The sequence below is a fragment of the Mirounga leonina genome, unplaced genomic scaffold, assembly GCF_011800145.1.
Source record: "Mirounga leonina isolate KUSES-001 unplaced genomic scaffold, KU_Mleo_1.0 Mir_93, whole genome shotgun sequence".
Taxonomy (NCBI): domain Eukaryota; kingdom Metazoa; phylum Chordata; class Mammalia; order Carnivora; family Phocidae; genus Mirounga; species Mirounga leonina.
Genome location: NW_023270854.1, coordinates 16,922,812 through 16,944,098, shown reverse-complemented (window position 1 = coordinate 16,944,098; position 21,287 = coordinate 16,922,812). Strand labels below are relative to the sequence as shown.

The following is a 21,287-nucleotide window of genomic DNA, read 5'->3' as shown; positions in this document are numbered from 1 at the left end:
TGTGTACTATCTTTGAAATAATTCTATAAGTCTACTAAACTGTTCTTTAAAAAAGGTCTTTTTTTTTTTTTTTTAAAGATTCTATTTATTTATTTGACAGAGAGAGAGAGCGCGAGAGAGGGAACACAAGCAGGGGGAGTGGGAGAGGGAGAAGCAGGCTGCCCGCAGAGCAGGGAGCCCCATGTGAGGCTCGATCCCAGGACCTTGGGATCATGACCTGAGCCGAAGGCAGATGCTTAACGACTGAGCCACCCAGGTGCCCCCCAAAAGGTCTTAATTTAAAAAAAAATACCATTTTATTAAAGGACATAGTAGTAAATGTTAGTGATTTTTTTTTTTCCTTGAATAGGCTGCTGCGAAGTTGAATTCCTTGTTCACCTCTCAGCTTTCTGCTCAGGATAGCCATGAAGTACCTCTTTCCAAAATGCGCCCAAGTCGGTTTGAGCAATTTCAAACCATGTTATGTGATGTTAATTGCCTGCCATTGCACTGACTCATTTCTAGGTGGTATATTTAAAAGACTAGACAGAATTTTCAGGTTAAAAAGTTACATCAACAGAAAGTGTATTTGTAGGTGCCAATTGAAATACTATCAGCTGGGAATGCTACCAGCAATGTGCTAGTTGGACAATGGGACGTGTCCCTTTTTTTGCTGGGCCTCCAAAGGCATCTGGGTGACAGATGTCACTGTTCCAGTGCAGCCTGGTGTAATTCAATGCCTCTGAAACTGGAATAAGGAATTGTGTTTCCTGGGTTCATAAAGATACAAAATATACATGTGGGTCTATTTGATAAATCACTGTAAGTGTTAAATATGTATATATTCAGGCAGAAATGAAAATCAGCATGAGTTATTTATTCTTTAAATCAGAATGAGTTACTTATTCTTTATTTTTTTATTTTTTATTTTTAGAAAACTTTATTTGACAGAGAGAGAGAGAGCACAAGCAGGGGGAGCTGCAGAGGGAGAGTGAGAAGCAGGCTCCCTGCTCAGTTGGGGAGGGTACAGGAGAGGGACTGGATCCCACGGCCCTGGGATCATGACCTGAGCCAAAGGCAGATGCTTAACTGACTGAGCCACCCAGGTGCCCCAGCATGAATTTTTTAAAAGTTGGACTTAAAATTGCTGGCAAGGCCCTTAGGCTCCTGTCCCCCACCGCATTCCTCTGTTGGTGTGGGTACTGGGGAGCAGTGTGTGAAAGCTTGGAGATAGGAGAGCTTGGGTTTGAACCAGTTTGAGTCCATTACCTTAGCACTAAGTGGGCTAGTCATCAGAAATGTTGTGAAAACAGAAGGAGATCATACAGAATGTATTTGAATACAGTAAAATCTGTACAGATGTGGAATATGTTATGTTCTAGTGTCAGCCAACCTCCCCCATTCCTGCCCTTGCCGACTTGTGCAGTATATTTTATATTAGGAACCTTGATGTTCACCTGGGACTAAGGTGAGTTTTGTTGCCCATCTGCCCCCTTTCTTGCATTCTCGCTTGGTGTGCATGTGGGTTAATATTAAAGGTTACTTGGAGAGTTGATTTTTAAAAAATTAGGCAAGTGTATACAAAAATAGAAAATTGCATGATGGCAAACAGCATAATGAGATCCTATCACCCGACTTGAACAGTTACTGACATTTTTGCCATTTATTGCTATTGGATACAGTTTAATATTTCTTTACAGTTCTTTTTACCTTAGGGTCTATCCCATTAGGGATGTACAATAAAAACACATTTTAAAGTCAAGTGAGATAATGTTTCTCTATATGATTACAGCACCAACTTGATATAGTTTTGTTCATATTTTTTCAACAATTTTCTTACTATCAGTATATAGAGAACTTCCTCACATATTTTTACAGCTGTGCTGTACACCCTTGTATGAATGTATTAGAGTTTATTCAGTTAATCCCCTACTGATGGACATTAGGGTTATTCCCAGCTTTGTCCATTGTTTCTCAGTAAATAGCCTTGTGCACACATCATTTTGTATTTTTGTCTAGGCATTCCAGTAGGGATAAAGGGATAAGATTAAAGAGGCAAGTTAATTCTTCCAGTCTTGTCTGGTAGAAGTCCATCTGCTTGGTGACCTCTCATTCCCTCAAGCTCTGGTCTCCTCTTTAACACCTGATCTAGAAGGTGTAGCTCTTCAGGTTATAAGCCTCCCTTCTTGCCCCAAGTTTTTAAAGCTAGAAAGACAAGTTCGAGATGGGCTCATCCTTCTGGTGTTAACAGATGAAGGACTGGAGACCCAGGAAGTGAGGGCAGAGCCTGAGCCCCGCTCTTCTGTGCCCTGCCCAGCAGTTGATGGCCTTTATGTTTAAGACTCTTTTCCTCTGCCCACCATTGGCCAGGCTTTCCTCTAGGGCAGTGCTGCTCAAAGTATGGTCCATGGACCAGTAGCCTCACCTGGGCGCTTGTTAGACATGTAAAATCTTGGACCCTGTGCTCAGCTGTACCGGGTCAGTCTGCTTTTCCCCAGACTCCCAGGTAACTCATGCCCAGTCCAGTTTGGGTGTGCCAGTCTGGTGGCCTCCTTCAGGAGGGGACACGGCTGTGTTTTGTCAACAGGGACAGTGCAGGCTTCTCAACAAATAGATTCTACTCCCCCCTCCTGAGGCGCCTCTCCTCCTGCCCCACACCGACCTCTCTCTGTGTAGGGTTGAGAATTAATCTCTTCCGGGGCAAGGTCTTTCCTGGTTGGTGCTGTCCTCCACTTTCCCTTTATACACAGCCTTCATCCTTCTGGATTTATCTCTTACATCGTGTGTCACATGTTGGGCAAGTACCTTGGCTTTTATTTCATGACTCTGTTCATGTTAAATTTTTTTTAGTTTATTGTGCATTTTCTTATCAACGTTCAGGGCCTTAAAAAGCTTGCTAGTGGTGTGTACCATCACGTAAGAGCTCCCTCCTCATCATCGTCATTATTATTTCCATTATTATTGGTTTCTTTGCTGCTGCTGCTGTGTGTGTGTGTGTGTGTGTGTGTAACTGATAATATTAGGCCTCAGTGCATACTTAAATAAAAACCTAATTGGAAATTACTCCTTAAATTATCCCCAAACTGAGTTGGCAGCTAAAGTGACTACATTTTGAAATCATTAGCATAATAAAAAATTCTTTACTGTTGGATGCAGCGTTTCCAGTTTCAGTTTTGGAAGGTCAATTTTTGGAAAGTGGAAGTGATTATCTAGATTCAGTACTGAGGTTTAGTACACTGGAGGAAAGACTTTGGTATAATATGGAGTGTTGGTAAATGTACAAGAATAAAGAAGTTTTCTTTTAAAGGCAGCTTTTTATACTAAGAAACGGATGATCTTTTTTTCTAAACTATGTTAGCTGTACCTAAATTAGTATATGTTAAAATAACTATATGACTGGTAAAAAACATTTTTCAAATTCTTTTTACTTTTTATATAATTACATGAAATTCTCCATTTGGTAGTTGAGCTCTCAGATAAATTAAGTCATGCCAGACTGTCTGAGAAGACACGTCGTGAATCAGACCCTAAAAACTTGTTGCATTTGAAAAATAACAACTATGTACTGCCATTTATAAGGGTGTAATTGATTAAAGAATTTTTTCCAGTACTTTAAAATTTGTACTAGGAAATCTTAGCCCGGTTTAAGTGAATCCAGTTCAGATAAGCTGCCATGAAAAAGCCATTGTTTCTAGCGACAGAAAATAACCAGAAGGACTCTTAATAAAAATTCAGCCTTTTTTTTTTTTAATTTGAAGGCTGAATTGACCTTATTACCAGATTTGTCGTGGTACCCCTCTGCACTTCATTTAGGCCCTCCTACATTTACAAAATAGTTAAGGATGATTTAGTTCTTCACATAAGCATTTATTTTGCTTTTGGTGTCTATGTGACAGGTGGTTATAAGGAATACAGAGGATTAAGTCCCTTTACTTCAAGATGCTCACAGTCTAATAGAAACCTTAACATTTCCACTGGGCAGGGTTCCATGGGGTCATTCCAGCCCAGAGAATGGGTAGGCATCTAGATAGATGAAAATTACTCACGGGCCTTTACAGATATTTGACATTATGTTGATTGCTGAAGGGTCATGATATATGGGTATTGCATCCGTTTCTGAGCTTTTGTCTTTTTAAAAATTTAGAATTTCCATAACGTGTAGCACAACACATCCATGACACAAAAGGTTTCGTAAGTATCATACATCTTTCTGAGAGTTGCGTGTAAAAATATAAGAGGAAGAAGGTGCTAAAACACTGGAAAAAAAGGGGTTGAATGGTTTGTGAGATGAAATGAAGCTGTCCAACTCTGGAGTCTGGTAGAATACAACGAAGAAATAAAAGAAAAAAACATGAAAGGGAAAGTCAGGAACTCAACATTGTATCAAATAGAATGTGTATCAGGTGCAAATATCCAATAGGCTGTGAGTACCTCAACACAAGAGGTTTTGGTTGAGAGTTAAACTAATGGAATGAACATCACCTGATGGATAATCACAAGATATTCTAAGATGGTTTCCCTAGTAAGTAATGTAGAGTCAATTATAGGTATCCTCATTTATTGTGACCTACTTGTGTTTCCTGGTATTTTATTTAGATCATTAGTCCTCTTAATGAACTGCTAGTGAACTAAGGTGGTTTTATGGTCACCAGCTTCTAGCTGGTGCTTAAACATCATGGGTCAGTAGGCATATGAGCAGTAGAGCACTGAGCTAATACTCCTCATAATCTGTTGTGTTTACAAATGGCCAAAGGACTAACAGAGATGAAAGAAAGATAAATATAGTCATCTGGCAAAAATATTTGGCCTTTCTCAAAATTGTGGAAGTTATATTTAGGAGAAATGTTTTTGGTAAAAACATTTGAAAGTTTGTTTTATAATCATACATAGCTTGGGTTGTTTCCACTAAAGGGGGGGAGGGGTGTGTGTGAGAGAGAGAGGGAGAGAGGGAGAAGCAGCTGATAGGGACTGGATTTGTCAATTGGGAGAGGGAAACCAGATGATTAAGTTAATACAGAATAAGAATAGAAAACATGTAGGAAGTAGAATCGTGAAATTTCAGGGCTTTTCATTAGTCATTAGTTGAAGACTTATGGAGACATGGTGCAAACCACCAGAAAGAAAATACTGTGAAAAAAGGGCCCCATACCGTTTTCGTGGTCTTCAGGTAGAGGATAGTTCTGGTTCAGCCCGAGGCCCCTTCACTTCCTTTTCCACCTGCTTTGCTGCCGCCAAGCTGAACTGCCCAGGTCGCCTCTCTGCCATTCTTCATGCTATACCCCTGGGGTGGGGGGTGTGTGTGTGAGAGAGAGAGAGAGAGAGAGAGCGAGCGAGCGCAGGCCCCCCTGCTTACCCGGGAGTTCCCGCTCAGATAGCAGCCTCCCTACAAAGGCTTCCTTCATTCCTTGTAACTGCAATAAGGTGGTTCGCGGAGGAGTTGGAGTTGCTCCCTGTGCACGGAGCCTAGGCGCCCCTTAGCTGAGCTTGGCGAAGTCAGCGTAATGATCACACCAACGTTTCCACTCGGACGCCACCAGGCGCCTGAACTGTGTTGGCACAGGGACGCCACCTCCTGTCCTCAGACCTTGGGGGACGCGCGCGGCCAGCGGCGTGGCGAATCCATCTCTGCCTGCCACGGGAACTCGGGCGTGAGATCTGGCGTCCTGGCTAAAATCTGGGGGGGGAGCTACAAAGTGGAGCGAGCGAGCAGGTGGGAGGTGAGGGAACAGACTCCGCCACTGGAACGACAGCTGAGTGACTGGCGAGACGCGGTGTTGTGTGCGCACGGAGGCCCGGTGGTGCACGTGGCCGTGACCCCACGAGGTACGTGCAGTAGGACGCGGCCGCGTGCCTGGCTGGGCTCGGCGTTGGGATGGGAAGCGGGGGTGGCCTGCGGATACTGGCCTCCCACCCCTCCTTACACAAGAAGAAGCCTCTTCACCGGGCCTGCCTCCCTCCTGGCCTTTGTGCGGTGAAACACGCCTCCCTCCTCTCTGAGCGTTAGCAGGTAGCCGTCTGCTAAGAATAAGAAGGGTTTAGAAGTATTCGCACCAGAGGGGCACCTGGGTGGCTCAGTTGGTTAAGCGTCTGCCATCGGCTCGGGTCATGATCCCGGAGTCCTGGGATGGATCCCCGCATTGGGCTCCCTGCTCAGTGGAGAGCCTGCTTCTCCCTCCCCCTCCCCCTCTGCCTCTCTCCCCTGCTTGTGCTCTCTCTCTGTGTCAAACAAATAAAATCTTAAAAAAAAGGGGGGGGGGAGAAATATTTCCACCAAAAAGTGCAATTTAAGTACATCAAATGATAATATGAGAATCTCTGGGCCAACCAGTTTCTTTTCTAAGATTTTTATTTGAGAGAGAGCATGAGCAGTGGGAGGGGCAGAGGGAGGAGTAGACTCCCCGCTGAGCAGGGAAGCAGTCGAGTTGGTGGGGGGCAGCCTCCCTGGATTCCATCCCAGGACCCTGAGATGATGACCTGAAACAAAGGCAGGTGCTTAACCGACTGAGCCACCCAGGCGCCCCCTGCCCTATCACCCCCAACCAGATTATTTCTTAACCATAAGTAGCTTCTTGCCACTGAACCTTGGAAACAATCCCATTTAGTTTTGACAGATGAAAAGCAGAGTGCCATGCAGGGGAAAACAAAACAAAACAAAAAAACAGCCAACTAAATACCCCATGGTAAAGCTATTTCTGGGGAATTGGAAACAATTTGTTTATAGCCAGTACTGGGCCTTGACTGTGAACTATAACTCCTACATCTGGAGTGGAGTAGCTCCCCGCTGAAGAATGAGGTAAGGCGGTTAGGGTGATGTCCATGTACACTGGGTGTAGGGGGCATTGTCTCCAGGACTGTTTTTTCCAGGGAAATAGGAACTTTGGAACGTACTTGGGTTGCCAGTCTAGCACCCAGCCGGCCAGGAGATTCTAAGAGTCCTGAGAGCTTTGGGCCTCTGAATCTTAATCCACCTTTCTAACATCTCCATGACTGAGCAGCAGCCAGCCATGCCCACCTCCCAATAATGTTCTCAGGGTGCAGTCACACACGTGACCTTCTGCTCTGACATACGCACTGGAGTCTGACGTCTGGGTATTGATCGGGATCTGCAGGTTAAATAGGATGTTCCTTAATAGGATGTTTGTGTAGGGTGGGACTGTGGTCCTTGCCCGAAAGCGGTGCAGGGAGCCCAAAGAGAAGGGATGTATTTCCTCACTGGTTTGGAGACCCTGCCACCAAACGGTCCCTGCTATAATGGGCCTTCAATAATGACCTCTTACTTACTGGGATTCACTGGCGGAAACATTCAGGAACAAAGTAAAAACAGATGTAGAAAATGTTAATTTCTTGTGGTTTGAAAAAGGACTTAGGGTAGCAACCCAGGTAGAAGTAAGTGCTTTAACCAACAGATAAGTTACTCGCACATGGTTGTTTACACATGAGTCAGAGCTTCTAAAATGTGTTCCCATCAGTAGGTTGAGCCTCCTTCTCTGCCTGTTGTCGTAGGGTCTAAAAACGGAAACCTGAGTCCAAACCTTTCCAGATCATAAAAATAATTCTGAATTCATAGAGCATAAATGAATGTGATTTTATCTGAGTGTCGTCTTCAATTTCCCCAGGCCAGGTTGGGATCTTCTAAGTCTTCTAAAGTTCCCTGTAGGGAGGATTAAGAAAATAGGAGCAGCTTTGCTTCTGGCCTCAGACACTTTCCTAATTAGGTCAGAGCCACTCACCCTGGGATGCACAGACCCTCTTTCTATCCCTTCGGCATTAATTTTTAAGAGTTGCTGTCTGAAGCAATCACACAGACGAGGTTGCTTCTTATATGGTGCATTGTTGAACGTGGAAACGGAGTGGGTTCCGGATGATGAGTGCTTCTGACCACCTGGGAAGGTTTACATCCACCTGTCCTGAAGATGTACCTCGAAGGCATCAGGCCACATTCTTGCATTGGTAAGTTCACCATCATGACCTAAGAGCGCATTTTTGTTGGTGCAGGATCTGTGGTGCCCTAGATTCGGATTTTTTAACCTAGATATGAATCCAGTCAGTTTTCCTCCTGTGCCTTCTGATTTATTAAGCCCCTGCTCTTAGCATGCCAACTAGTGGATTAGTTCCATTGCTTAATTGTATTGTGGCTCTTAAAATGTCATTTGAGGTGTTTTTATTTCCTGTTCTTTATAAAAAAGGAAAGTCTAAATACTGTAGATCACCTAGAAAGGGGATATCCCCTAGAACAGGAAAGCTATCCTCATTATAAAAGCAGATGGAAAATGAAGGGACTTGAGTATGCATCAGAAGAAATTAGAAAAAGAACAACTTAAAAAGGCGGGAAGGAGGAATGAGATACCAATGGTAAAAGTTAAAATTAATAAAGCAGGAAACAAACGTTAAAGGATAAATTAATTCAGTAGCTAGTTATTTGAAGGGGCCAATAAAATAAGCTCTCATCATCCTGAGGAAAAGGGAGAACAAACATAGGTAATAGGAGTGAGGAGAGATACCAGAGGGATTAATAGGCTTTGTAAGAAAACACTACAGGTCGCCCCCTGGCAACACACTTGAAAAACACAGGGATGATGTCTTAGATATAAATTACCAAAATTGATCCAAGAAGCATGGAAAACTTAAAAAAACCCAATTAGTATAGAAGAGATAAGAAATGGGATTGAAAAAGCCACCAGGCCTCCATGGGTTGCCAACTGAGTTTTAGCTAACGTTTAAAAAAACAGAAAAGGTGTTGTTTATACTATTTTGGGATGTAGCAAATATGAAAAGGTTTGTGGTTCATTTTATAAAACCAGCATAATTTTAATACCTGATATATTTTTAAAGAAGAAAAGTACAGACCAATATTATTTATGAAAGTAAATGGAAAAATTCAAATTAATTCATTAACAGACTCTTGAGGGCATCAAAAGCTAATGCACTGGGGCTCCTGGGTGGCCCAGATGGTTAAGCATCTGCCTTTGGCTCAGGTCATGATCCTAGGGTCCTGGGATTGAGCCCCGCATTGGGCTCCTGGCTCAGCGGGGAGCCTGCTTCTCCCTCTCCCACTCCCCCTGCTTGTGTTCCCTTTCTCACTGTCTCTCTGTCAAATGAATAAATTTAAAAAAGCTAATGCACTATAATCAATAGTTGATTGCAGTAAATAATCAGTTTAAATAAAATAGCGTATTCCTTTGGGGTAAATACCCAGTAGTGCAATTGCTGGATTGCAGGGTAGCTCTATTACCAGCTTTTTTTTTTTTTTTTAAGATTTTATTTATTTATTTGACAGAGACACAGCGAGAGAGGGAACACAAGCAGGGGGAGTGGGAGAGGGAGAAGCAGGCTTCCCGCTGAGCAGGGAGCCCGACGCGGGGCTCGATACCAGGACCCTGGGATCATGACCTGAGCCGAAGGCAGACGCTTAACGACTGAGTCACCCAGGTGCCCCTCTATTTTCAACTTTTTGAGGGACTTCCATACTGTTTTCCCGAGTGGATGTACCAGCTTGCATTCCCACCAACAGTATGAGATGGTTCCCCTTTATCCACATCTTCACCAACATCTGTCGTTTCCTGACTTGTTAATTTTAGCCATTTTGACCAGTGTGAGGTGGTATCTCATTGTGGTTTTGATTTGTATTCGATGCCGAGTGATGTTGAGCATTTTTTTATGTGTCTGTTGGCCATTTGGATGTCTTCTTTGGAGAAATGTCTGTTCATGTCTTCCCATTTCTTGATTGGATTATTTGTTCTTTGGGTATTGTTTGATAAGTTCTTTATAGAGTTTGGATACTGGCCATTTGTAAATACAATCTCCCGTTCTGTCGGTTGTCTTTTGGTTTTGTTGACTGAAATTTCCTTTGCTGTGCAAAAGGTTTTTATCTTGATGAAGTCCCAGTAGTTCATTTTTGCCTTTGTTTCCCTTGTCTTTGGAGAGTATCTAGCAAGAAGTTGCTGCGGCTGAGGCCACAGAGGTTGCTGCCCTTGTTCTCCTCTAGGATTTTGATGGATTCCTGCCTCACATTTAGGTCTTTCATCTATTTTGAGTCTATTTTTGTGTATGGTGTAAGGAAATGGTCCATTTTCATTCTTCTGCTTGTGGCTGTCCAATTTTCCCAACACCATTTGGTAAAGAAACTGTCTTTTTTTCCAGTGGATGTTCTTTCCTGCTTTGTCGAAGATTAGTTGAGGGTCCATCTCTGGGTTCTCTTGTTCTGTTCCATTGATCTATGTGTCTGTTTTTGTGCCAGTACCATACTGTCTTGATGATGACAGCTTTGTAATAGAGCTTGAAGTCCGGAATTGTGATGCCACCAGCTTTGGTTTTTTTCTTTCCCCCCAACATTCCTTTGGCTATTCAGGGTCTTTTCTGGTTCCATGCAAATTTTAGGATTGTTTGTTCCAGCTCTGTGAAACAAGTTGATGGTATTTTGATAGGGATTGCATTGCATGTGTAGATTGCTCTAGGTAGCATAGACATTTACACAGTATTTGTTCTTCTACCCATGAGCATGGAAGGTTTTTCCATTTCTTTGTGTCTTCCTCAGTTTCTTTGAGTGTTCTATAGTTTTCTGAGTACAGATCCTTTCCCTCTTTGGTTAGGTTTATTCCTAGATATCTTATGGTTTTTGGTGCGATTGAAAATGGGATCAATTCCTTTATTTCCCTTTCTTCTGCCTCATTGTTAGTGTATAGAACTGCAGCTGACTTCTGTGCATTGATTTTATATCCTGCCGCTTTGCTGAATTCCTGTAAGAGTCTAGCAATTTTGGGGTGGAGTCTTTTGGGTCTTCCACATAGAGTATCATGTCATCTTACTTTAAACCTATCAGACTGGTAAAAATAGAGGAGAGTAACACTTGCTAGCAAGAGGATGTGAATTACCATTCTTTCTTTGAAAAGCAGACTGGCAATGCATATTAAACTAAAAATTAATATACCTTTCTAAGCAGCCTTTCTCCTGGATATCTGTCTTCTAGAAATAAAAGTGTACCCAAAGTCATATGTATAATGATGTTTATTGTACCATCATAGCGGCAAAATACTGAAAATAACAAATGCTTATTGCTTGAAACGTGGCTGACTTACGGAATATTTGTACTGTGGCTCAGTGTGCAGCCACTAAACAGAAAGAATTAGAGCTATATTACTGTTGGCTTTGGGCAGGAGTTGAGGGGGGTTCTGTGGGAAGTTGGTGCATGAGAAGTAGGGTTCAGAAAAGTGTATAATATCCAGTTGTGAAGCAAGGACTGTTTCTCCTTATATTTGCTGCAGTGCGTAAATGGGGGAGCATGGAGAAGCAGGTGAAAACTCTGGTTCTTTAAGTGAAGAGAGGGAAGTGGAGGTTGATTCGAATGGTGGGAGGGGTGGGGAGAGAAGGGATTTCCAAACCAGCACCTCCCTCCTCTCCTGGCTCAAATGTAAAAACCCATCCATGGTTAAGTGTCTACCACATTCCAGATTTTTTCCTGTGGAGGAACCTGCAAAGCACTATGCTTTAAGTGAAAAATCCTGGTTGCCTTTTTTAGATCTTTCTCTCTTTCTTTCTCATGCCAGGCTGTGCTTATTCTGATGCCCTGGTGCCCTTTCGGACTTTATGAGAACATTACTGTACATATTTAAAATTATTCTTCCATTTCCAACACTGCATGGTCCCTCTACCTGCATGTGCCTCTCTGCCATAGTGCTGGTTTTTTCATGCTTGGTGATTCTTAGTTGTCTGCTGGCCTTTGTATTTGTGACTCCTATTTGCCTTTTCTCACCAAAGCAGCCTGTCCCTGGTATTTGTCAGGTTGAGGCCACGTGTGGGGCTTGGTGGCCTTGTAGGTGTGGCTATTGTATGTTCCTCCTGGCCGTCTTCTACCTGGATTTCTAGTTGCAGGACCGCACAACTTCGCTGCCTTCCCCTGGATGAAAAAGGTAGCACCGGGAAGAGCTAGAGGAGGGGAGGTATTCTGATTAATCATCCTGATGGTTGCCCCCCGGGATCCCTCCAGCCTTTGTATCACCAGACTCTTGACTTTGTGGCACCTAGAGAACGCTTCCACCCATGCAGCGGCTCTCCTCTGCACACTGGGAGGTACTGGGAGGCTCTCATTTTGTTCTTCTCCCCATCCGACCCATCCCATTTCTGCAAGTGATGATAGTCTTTCCTACTTCCCTAGGACTCTTAAGGGATGTGATATTTAGTCTCAGTGGAAGAAGAGTGGAGAAATGTGTACTCAGGGGGCATCTGAATATAAACTTCTGTTATCTTCTCATCTGTGGAGCAGGGATAATAAATATAATAGTGCTTTTCTCCAAGGGGTACAGTGAAGAGCAAAGTAAACGATGCTCTTAAGGGCTTTAGAACAGCGCCTAGCCTGTCATAGAGTAAGAGTTCCATGAAAGTTAGTTGCTGCTTTTTTCAAAAATGGGTTCACGCCAGATAAACTAGATTGCAACATGCTTTTTCTCCCAATTGATAAGTCAGGATGTCTTCTGACAACATGTTTTAAATGCTCTGTGGTGTTTGTATCTATGCGTGGGTGTTTCTGTAGATAAATTCCTACAGTTGACTTCCTGAATGAAAGAACATCACATATACCATGTTCATAGATACCGGGGACTTGCCCTTCCAAGTATTACACTAGTTTCCATGGGCACCAATAGTTGATGAGACGCCAGGTTTTCCTATGCTCAGCATGACTCAATTTCATCCATCTTTTAGTCTTGGCCATTAGAAAGGTGGAAGTTTCTCATTTCTTGTCTTTAATCAGTGAGGTTGAATATCTCTTCATATGTTTGTTATTCTTCTTTTAGTAAGTGCTAATTTGCATCCTTTGTCCATTTTCCTTTGGGTTGTTAATTTTTCATTGATTTGTAAGAGTTCTTGGAAATAGGGTTTGTCTCGTTTGATTTGTATATTTTGTACAGAAACTTGTAATTTTAACATTGTGCTTTTAAATGTCTTTTCTGTGGTGTCTTGGAAAGCTAACAGCTACGTATAGCATTATATCTTTTTTTAAGAATTTATTTATTTATTTGACAGAGAGAGAGATAGTGAGAGCAGGAACACAAGCAGGGGGAGTGGGAGAGGGAGAAGCAGGCTTCCCGCTGAGCAGGGAGCCCGATATGGGGCTCGATCCCAGGACCCTGGGATCATGACCTGAGCCGAAGGCAGACGCCTAACGACTGAGCCACCCAGGCGCCCCCATAGCATTATATCTTTATGTTAAAAATGAGATTGCCCCCTGCAGTTGTGAAAGCTATGCATACACATTTTTCTAAATCTGAAAAAAAAAAAAATGAAAAATTAGAAGGAAATAAAGCTACCAGCAACAGAAAGAACATCACTCTTAATATTTCGGTGTTTTCCTTTTACTTGCCTTTGCTAGAGAATGTGTGTCCATGGACTAGATGTGTGCAGGGGGGTTGGCGGGGGGAGAGTTGAATTGAGGAAATTTTAGCTTGACAGCTGGCTGGCTGGTGGCCGCTGAGATGGGGATCAGGTGCAGAGGCAGAATCAGAAGCTAGTGTTAGTTCTCTTGGACCTCTAGGAGAAGAGAACTATGACAGTAAGAGAGAATGAAACTTGAGGGCCAGGTCCCAGCTGGGTTAGGCCTGCGGGAGTCATTGGCATTTAGATGGTCTCTGCAGCCAAAGGGAGGGGAGAGGAGCATGAAGGTTGAGGCACTTCTCCTATGTGAAAATGTGTTCAGGAACCTGAGTAAAACAGCCATTTCATAAATTAGGGAATTTTCTGCAAGCTGTCAGGTTACAAATGCGTGAGGATACCCACCATCCGGTGTTGGCTAGTGCCTTGAGCAGAAAAGAGATTCACAGTATGCTGTTATAAAGAGTCAAGACAGCTTTCCCCTTCTCGATGAGACTCTTTTCTTTCAGATGTTTTGATAAAGTCACTCGTGACTTGATGGTATTAACCTGTAAAGCATGGAAATTACACATTGCCCTCTTTTGTAGCTTTGGAAGAAAAAACTAATCCAAGTTAGGAGGATTTAAGACCTTGTGAGGAAATTCAAGACTTTATGTCATAATCCCCATAATGCCTGTGTTATGTAAAGATTTTTTTTTCCTGTGTCATGTCATCCTTGTTTTGTTCAATGTATTCCACCCCCTCTAAGTGTCCTAGTTCCCCCCCCCCCCCACTGTAACTGATTTTGAACAAAACAGGGGAAACTTGGGTTTTTCTCCCCCTAGTATTTAGAGTCTTCACTTGGTTACTCTTTTAAAATAAGTGATAATTTTTAGCAACTAAAATTGTTTTTCTGGTTATAAAAGAATTAGACATTGGGAAAGATAAATTATAAAACAGTGATCTACCTGTTGCCATTTTCTTTTCTTTTAGTTCTTTGGCCTTATATCTATACACATATATGGAAGTAATTTGGTTATTTAGAATAATGCTATAATATTGTTTGGAATGATGCTTTTTTTAAAAAAAAAGGAATGATGCTTTTAAACCAATATTTTATGGTGAGCATTTTATGATAACTTGTAATACTGTTTTTAGAAAGATGATTTTTGAAGGCTGCAGAGCATGGGTAGATTCACAATGGCTTTTAAGGAAAAAAAACTCGATGATCTCAGTAATTGGCAAATTCTGCTAAGCTTAAAACCAAAAAAAAAAAAAAAAACCACACACACACTGAAAAGTCTTTGGAATCCTACTCTGAAGTTCAGATTTTGTGTTATTAACAGGATCTTGTTATGAATGAAATCAGCCTTCACACTTTCCTTTTGATTATATTAACTTAAAATTCATCTTTTGTATACTTCCTCTGCTTTCCATCAGAAAATACTGATCCATTGTGACCCTTTGTGGTATTTTGTAAGATTCCACCTTATACCAATCTCCTAAGTGTAGTAAACGATACTGAGTAACCTTTTTAGTAATATGTCAGAATCACTGGAAGCCATAAAAATACCCGTTTCATTGTAAGCAATGCAGAATTGCCCTGAATTTTAAACATTATTTTGAAATTTAAATTTGGAAAATAGATCCCCAAGGGATGTAAGTGAGAATAGAATAAGAATAGAAGCAGTCTTTCCTATTGGCACACTTCTGGGAGGACGACGCGGCGCCCCCCCCCCCCCCCCCTTCACAGGCTTCCCTTCTGTGGGGAATTCCAGGAAAGAATCCCTTCCACTCCCTTTGCTAACTGCATGTTGCCCGCACTGTGAAACTGAAGTACTCATCTCAAGACACCAATAACTTCCTGTTCATCAAATCCAGAGATGTATATTTTCTCAGCATGTTCCTCTTCAACCTTCTTGTAGCCCTTGACCCTTGACTCCCTTAGCTCCTGGCTCCCCTTCTTTCCTCTCTGACCCACTCCTTTTGTTAGGTCTTCTCCAAGAGTCTTAATTATTTCCTTATGATTTATTTATTTATTTAAAAGATTTTATTTATTTATTTGACAGAGACACAGCGAAAGAGGGAACACAAGCAGGGGGAGTGGGGGAGGGAGAAGCAGGCTTCCTGCTGAGCAGGGAGCCCGATGTGGGACTCCATCCCAGGACCCTGGGACCATGACCTGAGCTGAAGGCAGATGCTTAACAACCGAGTCACCCAGGTGCCCCTATTTTTTTTTTTTTTAAGCTTGGAAATCTGGTGTCTGCTGTTCCGTTAATGGAGATTAAAACTCAGAAGCTATAAAAATGTATACTTGCATATATGTAAAATTTAAAAACTGGACTATGTTCTATAGAGTTTTATAGCTTCTATTTCTTAACAGTATTTTTCCCATGTTGTAAAATGTTCTTTGAGGATATGAACATACAGATATCTGTAATTTATTTTCTCTGCTGTTGGTCATTTAAGGTTGTATATAGTTTCTTAGTTTTCATAAGGAATTTACTGGTCTGTGTAACTTGACTAGATCCCTGATTATTTCCTTAGGAAAGATTCCTTGGATTGGAACTATTAAGTCAAAGGGAGAGTGTCGTTAGCCTTCTAGATTGTCTGTAGGATCTTGATTTCCTTTTCAGCAATGCCCCCGTCTGAGGCTTTCCTTATCTTTACTCTGCTGCAGCTCATTCCTTGTTTCCAGTTTCCAGTAACCCTAGGTTGCCCTGCCCACTGCAAACCACAATAGCCTTGAAAACCACAGCATATCTGTGGCACCCTGTGTCCACACCTCTGTAGGGACCCCAGCTGCACTCATCCAGTTGGCTTCCGTACCTTCCTGGATCCTCCGACGTGCAGGGGGGTCCTGCAGTGTGACCCATGCTGGGGCCGCGCTGAATTTATGGGACTGTCTTCCATCTGACTTTAGAGTGTGCTTGACTCAGCCCTGCTCCGATCCCATTTGCTCTCTAGCTCTTCCAGACTTTGGTATTCTTGACTCTCTTGAATCTGTAATTCTCTCACTCTCAGCCCATGGCCTGGTCTTCTACTTCTTTGGAAAAAACAAAGCAATGAATCACAAAAAAACAACCCTCAGAGGGAGAAACACTATATACTGTCCTTCCCTGTCCCTCATTCCTGCCCTGTCTACAACTGCATTTGTCCTTTTTTCTTCTATACCATCTCAGAAGTGGCTGACCCCACCCCTTTTCCAGGGCCACCAACTCCTCCTCTCTGCACAAAGTCCTGTTCTTTTAACCCGGCGGTTCTCAACTTTGCCTCCCAGGGGACACTTAGCAGTGTCTGGAGAGATTTTTGGTTGTCACCCCTGGGGAGAGCTCTGTCTAGTGGGTGGAGACTAGGGATGCTGCTGAACATCCTACAATGCACAGAACGGTCCCCCCCAATGAAGAAGTACCTGACCCCCAAATGGAACCCAAGTTGAAGAAGCCAGGGTTTTGGGGGCTTCCTCTCCGACCTTGGCCACACTCCATTAGTTATCCAGTGTCCATACCCTTGTCTCTCCCTGCATTATAGCTACTCTGTAGAGCAGTAGATTTCCTTTCGGGAATATTGCAGAGATTCGATCATTTCAGGCTATCCTCAGTTAATAGCATAGTGGGGCAGGGATACTAACACTATATTAGGACTGAACCTTTGGGTCAAACCTACATCACATTGTGGTTGCGCTCCAGGTGCCTCTTTAGACAGAGGGACCCCAACTGAGATTTCTTACATTTCCTCCGTTGTTAACATCTCTTAATTCAGTGCTAAGATTGTTGTCGATGGGTTTAGTTGCATTTTCGTGGAGGTTGAGCCGAAGCTGATTTCTGTGGGTTGAGGAGAACGACGTGGATGGAGACCACTTGGTCTGTAAGTTTGACTGTAAATGGAAGTGGCCGAATTGGAGTTGGAGAGCGTCACTTGTAGACGTTTCTTTGTCCTTCGGCCAGAATAAGCCTTTCTTTTTTTTTTTTTTTTTTTAAGATTTTATTTATTTATTTGAGACAGAGAGCATGAGAGGGAGGAGGGTCAGAGGGAGAAGCAGACCCCCAGCCGAGCAGGGAGCCCGATGCAGGACTCGATCCCGGGACTCCAGGATCATGACCTGAGCTGAAGGCAGTCGCTTAACCAACTGAGCCACCCAGGCGCCCCCAGAATAAGGCTTTCTAGGCGTTATTCAAGGCAGAGCCTCAGTAGACAGGGAGGGAGTAGAAATACTATAATGAAGTGCTCGGCTGTGGGAGAATAGCTATTCATCAAAAATGTGAAATCTGTCTTCGTTTTTTATATTCATAGTTAGAATTAAGTGATTTTATCATTAGTGCATTAGCTTGCTAAGGCTACATAACAAAGTACCACAGGTTGGGTGGCTTAAACAACAAATTTATTTTCTCACAGTTGAGGGAGCTAAAATGCTGAGAGCAAGGTGTCAGCTGGATTGATTTCTTACAAAGTCCCTCCTCTTGGCTTGTAGATGGCCTATCCTGTCCCTGTCTCTTCATATGGTCTTCATACTGCTCCTGTCTGTGTCCGTGTTTTCTCCTGTGAGAACATCAGTCATACTGGACTAAAACCCACCCTGAAGATACCCTGAAGATTTCACTGTGGCTCAGTTACTTTTTTGAAGACCCTCTCTCCAAACACAATCACATTCTGAGGAACTAAGGGTTAGAACTTCAACCTAAGCATTTGGGGTAGAGTAGGGATGGGGACACGATTCTCAGCCCATAACAGTTGGGTAACATTTGATGGGAAGGATAGATGCCTTTTCCCCCCCTACATTTATTTATTTGTTTTTAGTAATCTCTACACCCTGTGTGGGGCTCGAACCCACGACCCCGAGATCAAGAGTCACACGTTCCTCCGACTGAGCCAGCCAGACACCCCAGTGCCTTTTATCTTTAATGGAACAGGCAAATTGCTAAATAACTTATTTAGCTGGTTTAGGTGTATTTTCTTATAGTATATTGTGGTTCTTATTTTTTTAACCTTCCAGCCAGTGTGTAAATGTGAACCAGCTTAATTTTGTGATTTTAGGTAGAGTCAGAGATGGAGTTGTTGCTCTTAAATGTGGTGTTTAGCACTTGTGTGTCCTCACCTGCTGAATACTAAAAGCTTTGGGTATTTCCCTTGTTGTTTTCAAGATTTCTACTAAAAATGGCTGCAGCGGTCAGCCTGTCTGTGCAGGTGTATTTGGAGGCAGGGTTTCTAGAGGTAACCCGGGGCAGATGTCCTCCAGCAAGCCCTCAGTGATCCTCCCAGCCACGAGAGGTCGCCGACTCCCCTGGCGATCTGCCTCGGCCCAGCACCTCAGGGAATCCCGGCCTTTGAGCCCCTGTGGGAACTTGAAAGTCTAGTTTAGAGGTTCTCGGCTGACGTGCCTAGAGTAGTTCATGAGTGAGCGTGCCACCAAATTTGAGTTAATGTAGAAAGTTAGCTTTCTGTTGCAAGTGGGGACACTTCCTATCTCAGCCACGCCTGCTGGGGTTGTAGACATGGGTTCCGACTTGGCTTTGGGCATGAGCAGAGGAGGTGGAGCTCAGTGCCAGTCACAAGCCAAAGAGCACACGTTTTGGTCCCCGGGAGTCCAGTGAAGGGTGGTCAGGTCTATAAACTGTACCCCTCCAGCGGTACACAGTGCTGAAGAAGTACCAAGGGGAGCTCCACCTGCCCTCACTCAGTGCCCTCAGTCTAGACCTAAGCACACCCAGCTGGTTAATCTGAAAGTGGGTTTGCCCACCAGAGATGGTAGATTGGTTTATAGGGCGGTGCTCTCCGGTGACACCAAATCCGTCCCCCCACCCTGTCAGTTCTGTAAGGTGTTGTCGTTTGCATCATAATTACCTTTGCTCTGGCCTCTTGCCCCTTCAAGACTCAGCTTTTGGGGCGCCTGGCTGGCTCAGTTCGTGGAACATGTGACTCTTGACCCCAGGGTTGTGAGTTCGAGCCCCACATTGAGTATAGAGATTAGTTAAAAATAAAAAAATCTTTAAAAAAAGACGACTTTCAGCTTTTTGAGGTCCAGCAGGTGTGTCTGGTGTGTGGGGGCCTTACGCGAGGGAACTGGAGAGAAGCCGAGTTCCTTGTGAAGGTGAAGGGCAGACCTCTACGGCCTGTCTTCCCAGAAAACTGGGGCGCAGCTTTAAATGAACAAAACCGCACAGCCCCAGTTACAGTTATGACCAGCACCATGTGCTGTCCGGTTATCGCCCGTCCTGTTCAGTAAACCGGGACTTGGTCGTCCTCCTCCCCAGTGGGAAGCGCCACTTGGTAACCTAACGTTAGGGCGCCGGGCGGTGGAAGCTAATTGCCGAGCTGGGCGGAGTTCCCTAAGCCTTACGGTCGGGGTGGAGCTTGAGTCAACTCCTTCTCCACCAACAAGCACTTCTCTCTAGCTGTCATTAAAGTGACTCATCCATATAAGTAGCACGCTCCCCGCGTTCCTCCTCAGTTGTGCGGAGGCTTCCTGGTGGTCCCCGAGTGCCGGCAGAGGTGTGTGCGGGCAGCATTTCCACACCAGGAAGGAAGAAGACCAGGCCAGGAGCCCCAGGGTCGTCCAGGTAGATTAGCTTGCCAGCCGTGTGGCTGCTCACACGGCCCCACCAGACGTTTCCCGGCAGGACAGATGGCTTGTTTTTCATGAGCCCTGAGGACAATTATAGGTAAGAACAAAGACGCCACTGTATGTTTGTTATATGAATGCATAACATCTGTTGGCACGGAGTTTGATTTTGGTGTAGGGCTGTTTGGATGTCAGCGGCATTTTTTTCTAGCACATACCAAGATTTTCCGTGATAAATTACTTTTCAGTGTTCAGGGTTAGCTGTGGTTGATCACTTTTACCCTTGCTTTGTATGGATGGGATGGTAGGCGAAGAATGAAACTTGGAAAGAGTTGTGATCTGAAGTCTCCTGATTTCTATCCTTCTGCTTTCTTACCTCTGTCTTGATTAGAAAAACGTACACTTTTTATTCTCAAAACGAAAGCACGATGGATACCTTTGTTTTCTTTGTGAAAATAATGGAAAGTGTAGACTACTTCGGTTAGAAGTCAGTGGTTTAGGAAGAAACAATTGTTTTTCTTCCTGTTCTGTTGTGGGTCTCTCTTTGAGTACTTCTGACTTAGAAATTTCACTGGAGGAGAGGGAGACACCAGCTCTGTTTGGCTTCAAATGAAAATAACATCTTAGGTTGGAAATGGTTGGCTTGGAGAGTTATTTATGGCTTATATCTGAATTGTTAGTTGGTGGTGAGAAATCTTTCTTCCCCTTAGTATTGGCTTTCATAACTTGTTCTGGATGCATTTATTATTGTCATTGTTATTACGATTGGTTTGAGAGAACAAAAAGCCCATATTCAACTGAGTTTTTCCTTGAGGTTTTGCTGTCATTTTCCCACCCTTACTACTCATACGTACAAGTAGACTTTATGATTAACACGTGATTTTTCTGTTTCTTTACTGTCTCATTTGATGGTGATTCATAAACTGTTAGTTAACTAGTTAGTGTGTGTCGGTGAGTGTTGCCAAAGCCTGAAATAAATTGGAGTGCAGGCCACACCTTCATATTAATGAGCCAGGTTACTTTCAAACAAGTATTCCTAATGTTAAATGTTAAGACTAATGGAATTTTGGGCGCCTGGGTGGCTCAGTTGGTTGAGCGACTGTCTTCGGCTCAGGTCATGATCCTGGAGTCCCAGGATCGAGTCCCGCATCGGGTTCCCTGCTCGGCGGGGAGTCTGCTTCTCCCTCTGACCCTCCCCCCTCTCATGCTCTCTCTATCTCATTGTCTCTCTCAAATAAATAAATAAAATCTTTAAAAAAAAAAAGACTGATGGAATTTTAAGACAGTAAATAAAAATGTATCGACCATGTGAGATGGCAAAGCCTATAGTCAAATCTGAGTCATCCTTTAATAAAATACTTTTCAAATGGAGAAGCAGGTTGTCCACAGGTGTTTGAGTTAGACTGTG

General features: G+C 43.4%; 1 protein-coding gene across 3 annotated transcripts in view; it reads left to right on the top strand.

Annotated features, from left to right (window-relative positions):
• The window catches only part of NEDD4L (NEDD4 like E3 ubiquitin protein ligase), a 335,624-nt gene that overhangs the window by 142,354 nt on the left and 171,983 nt on the right, over positions 1–21,287 (top strand). Inside the window, exon 1 of one of the 3 annotated variants that reach the window (XM_034995970.1) lies at positions 19,789–19,979. The exons of the other annotated variants lie outside the window; for them this stretch is intronic. Coding sequence (XP_034851861.1) covers positions 19,957–19,979 — 23 coding nt within the window. The 5' untranslated portion in view covers positions 19,789–19,956. Of the gene's footprint in view, positions 1–19,788; positions 19,980–21,287 lie in introns of those variants that run through there. 3 annotated transcript variants of the gene reach the window in all.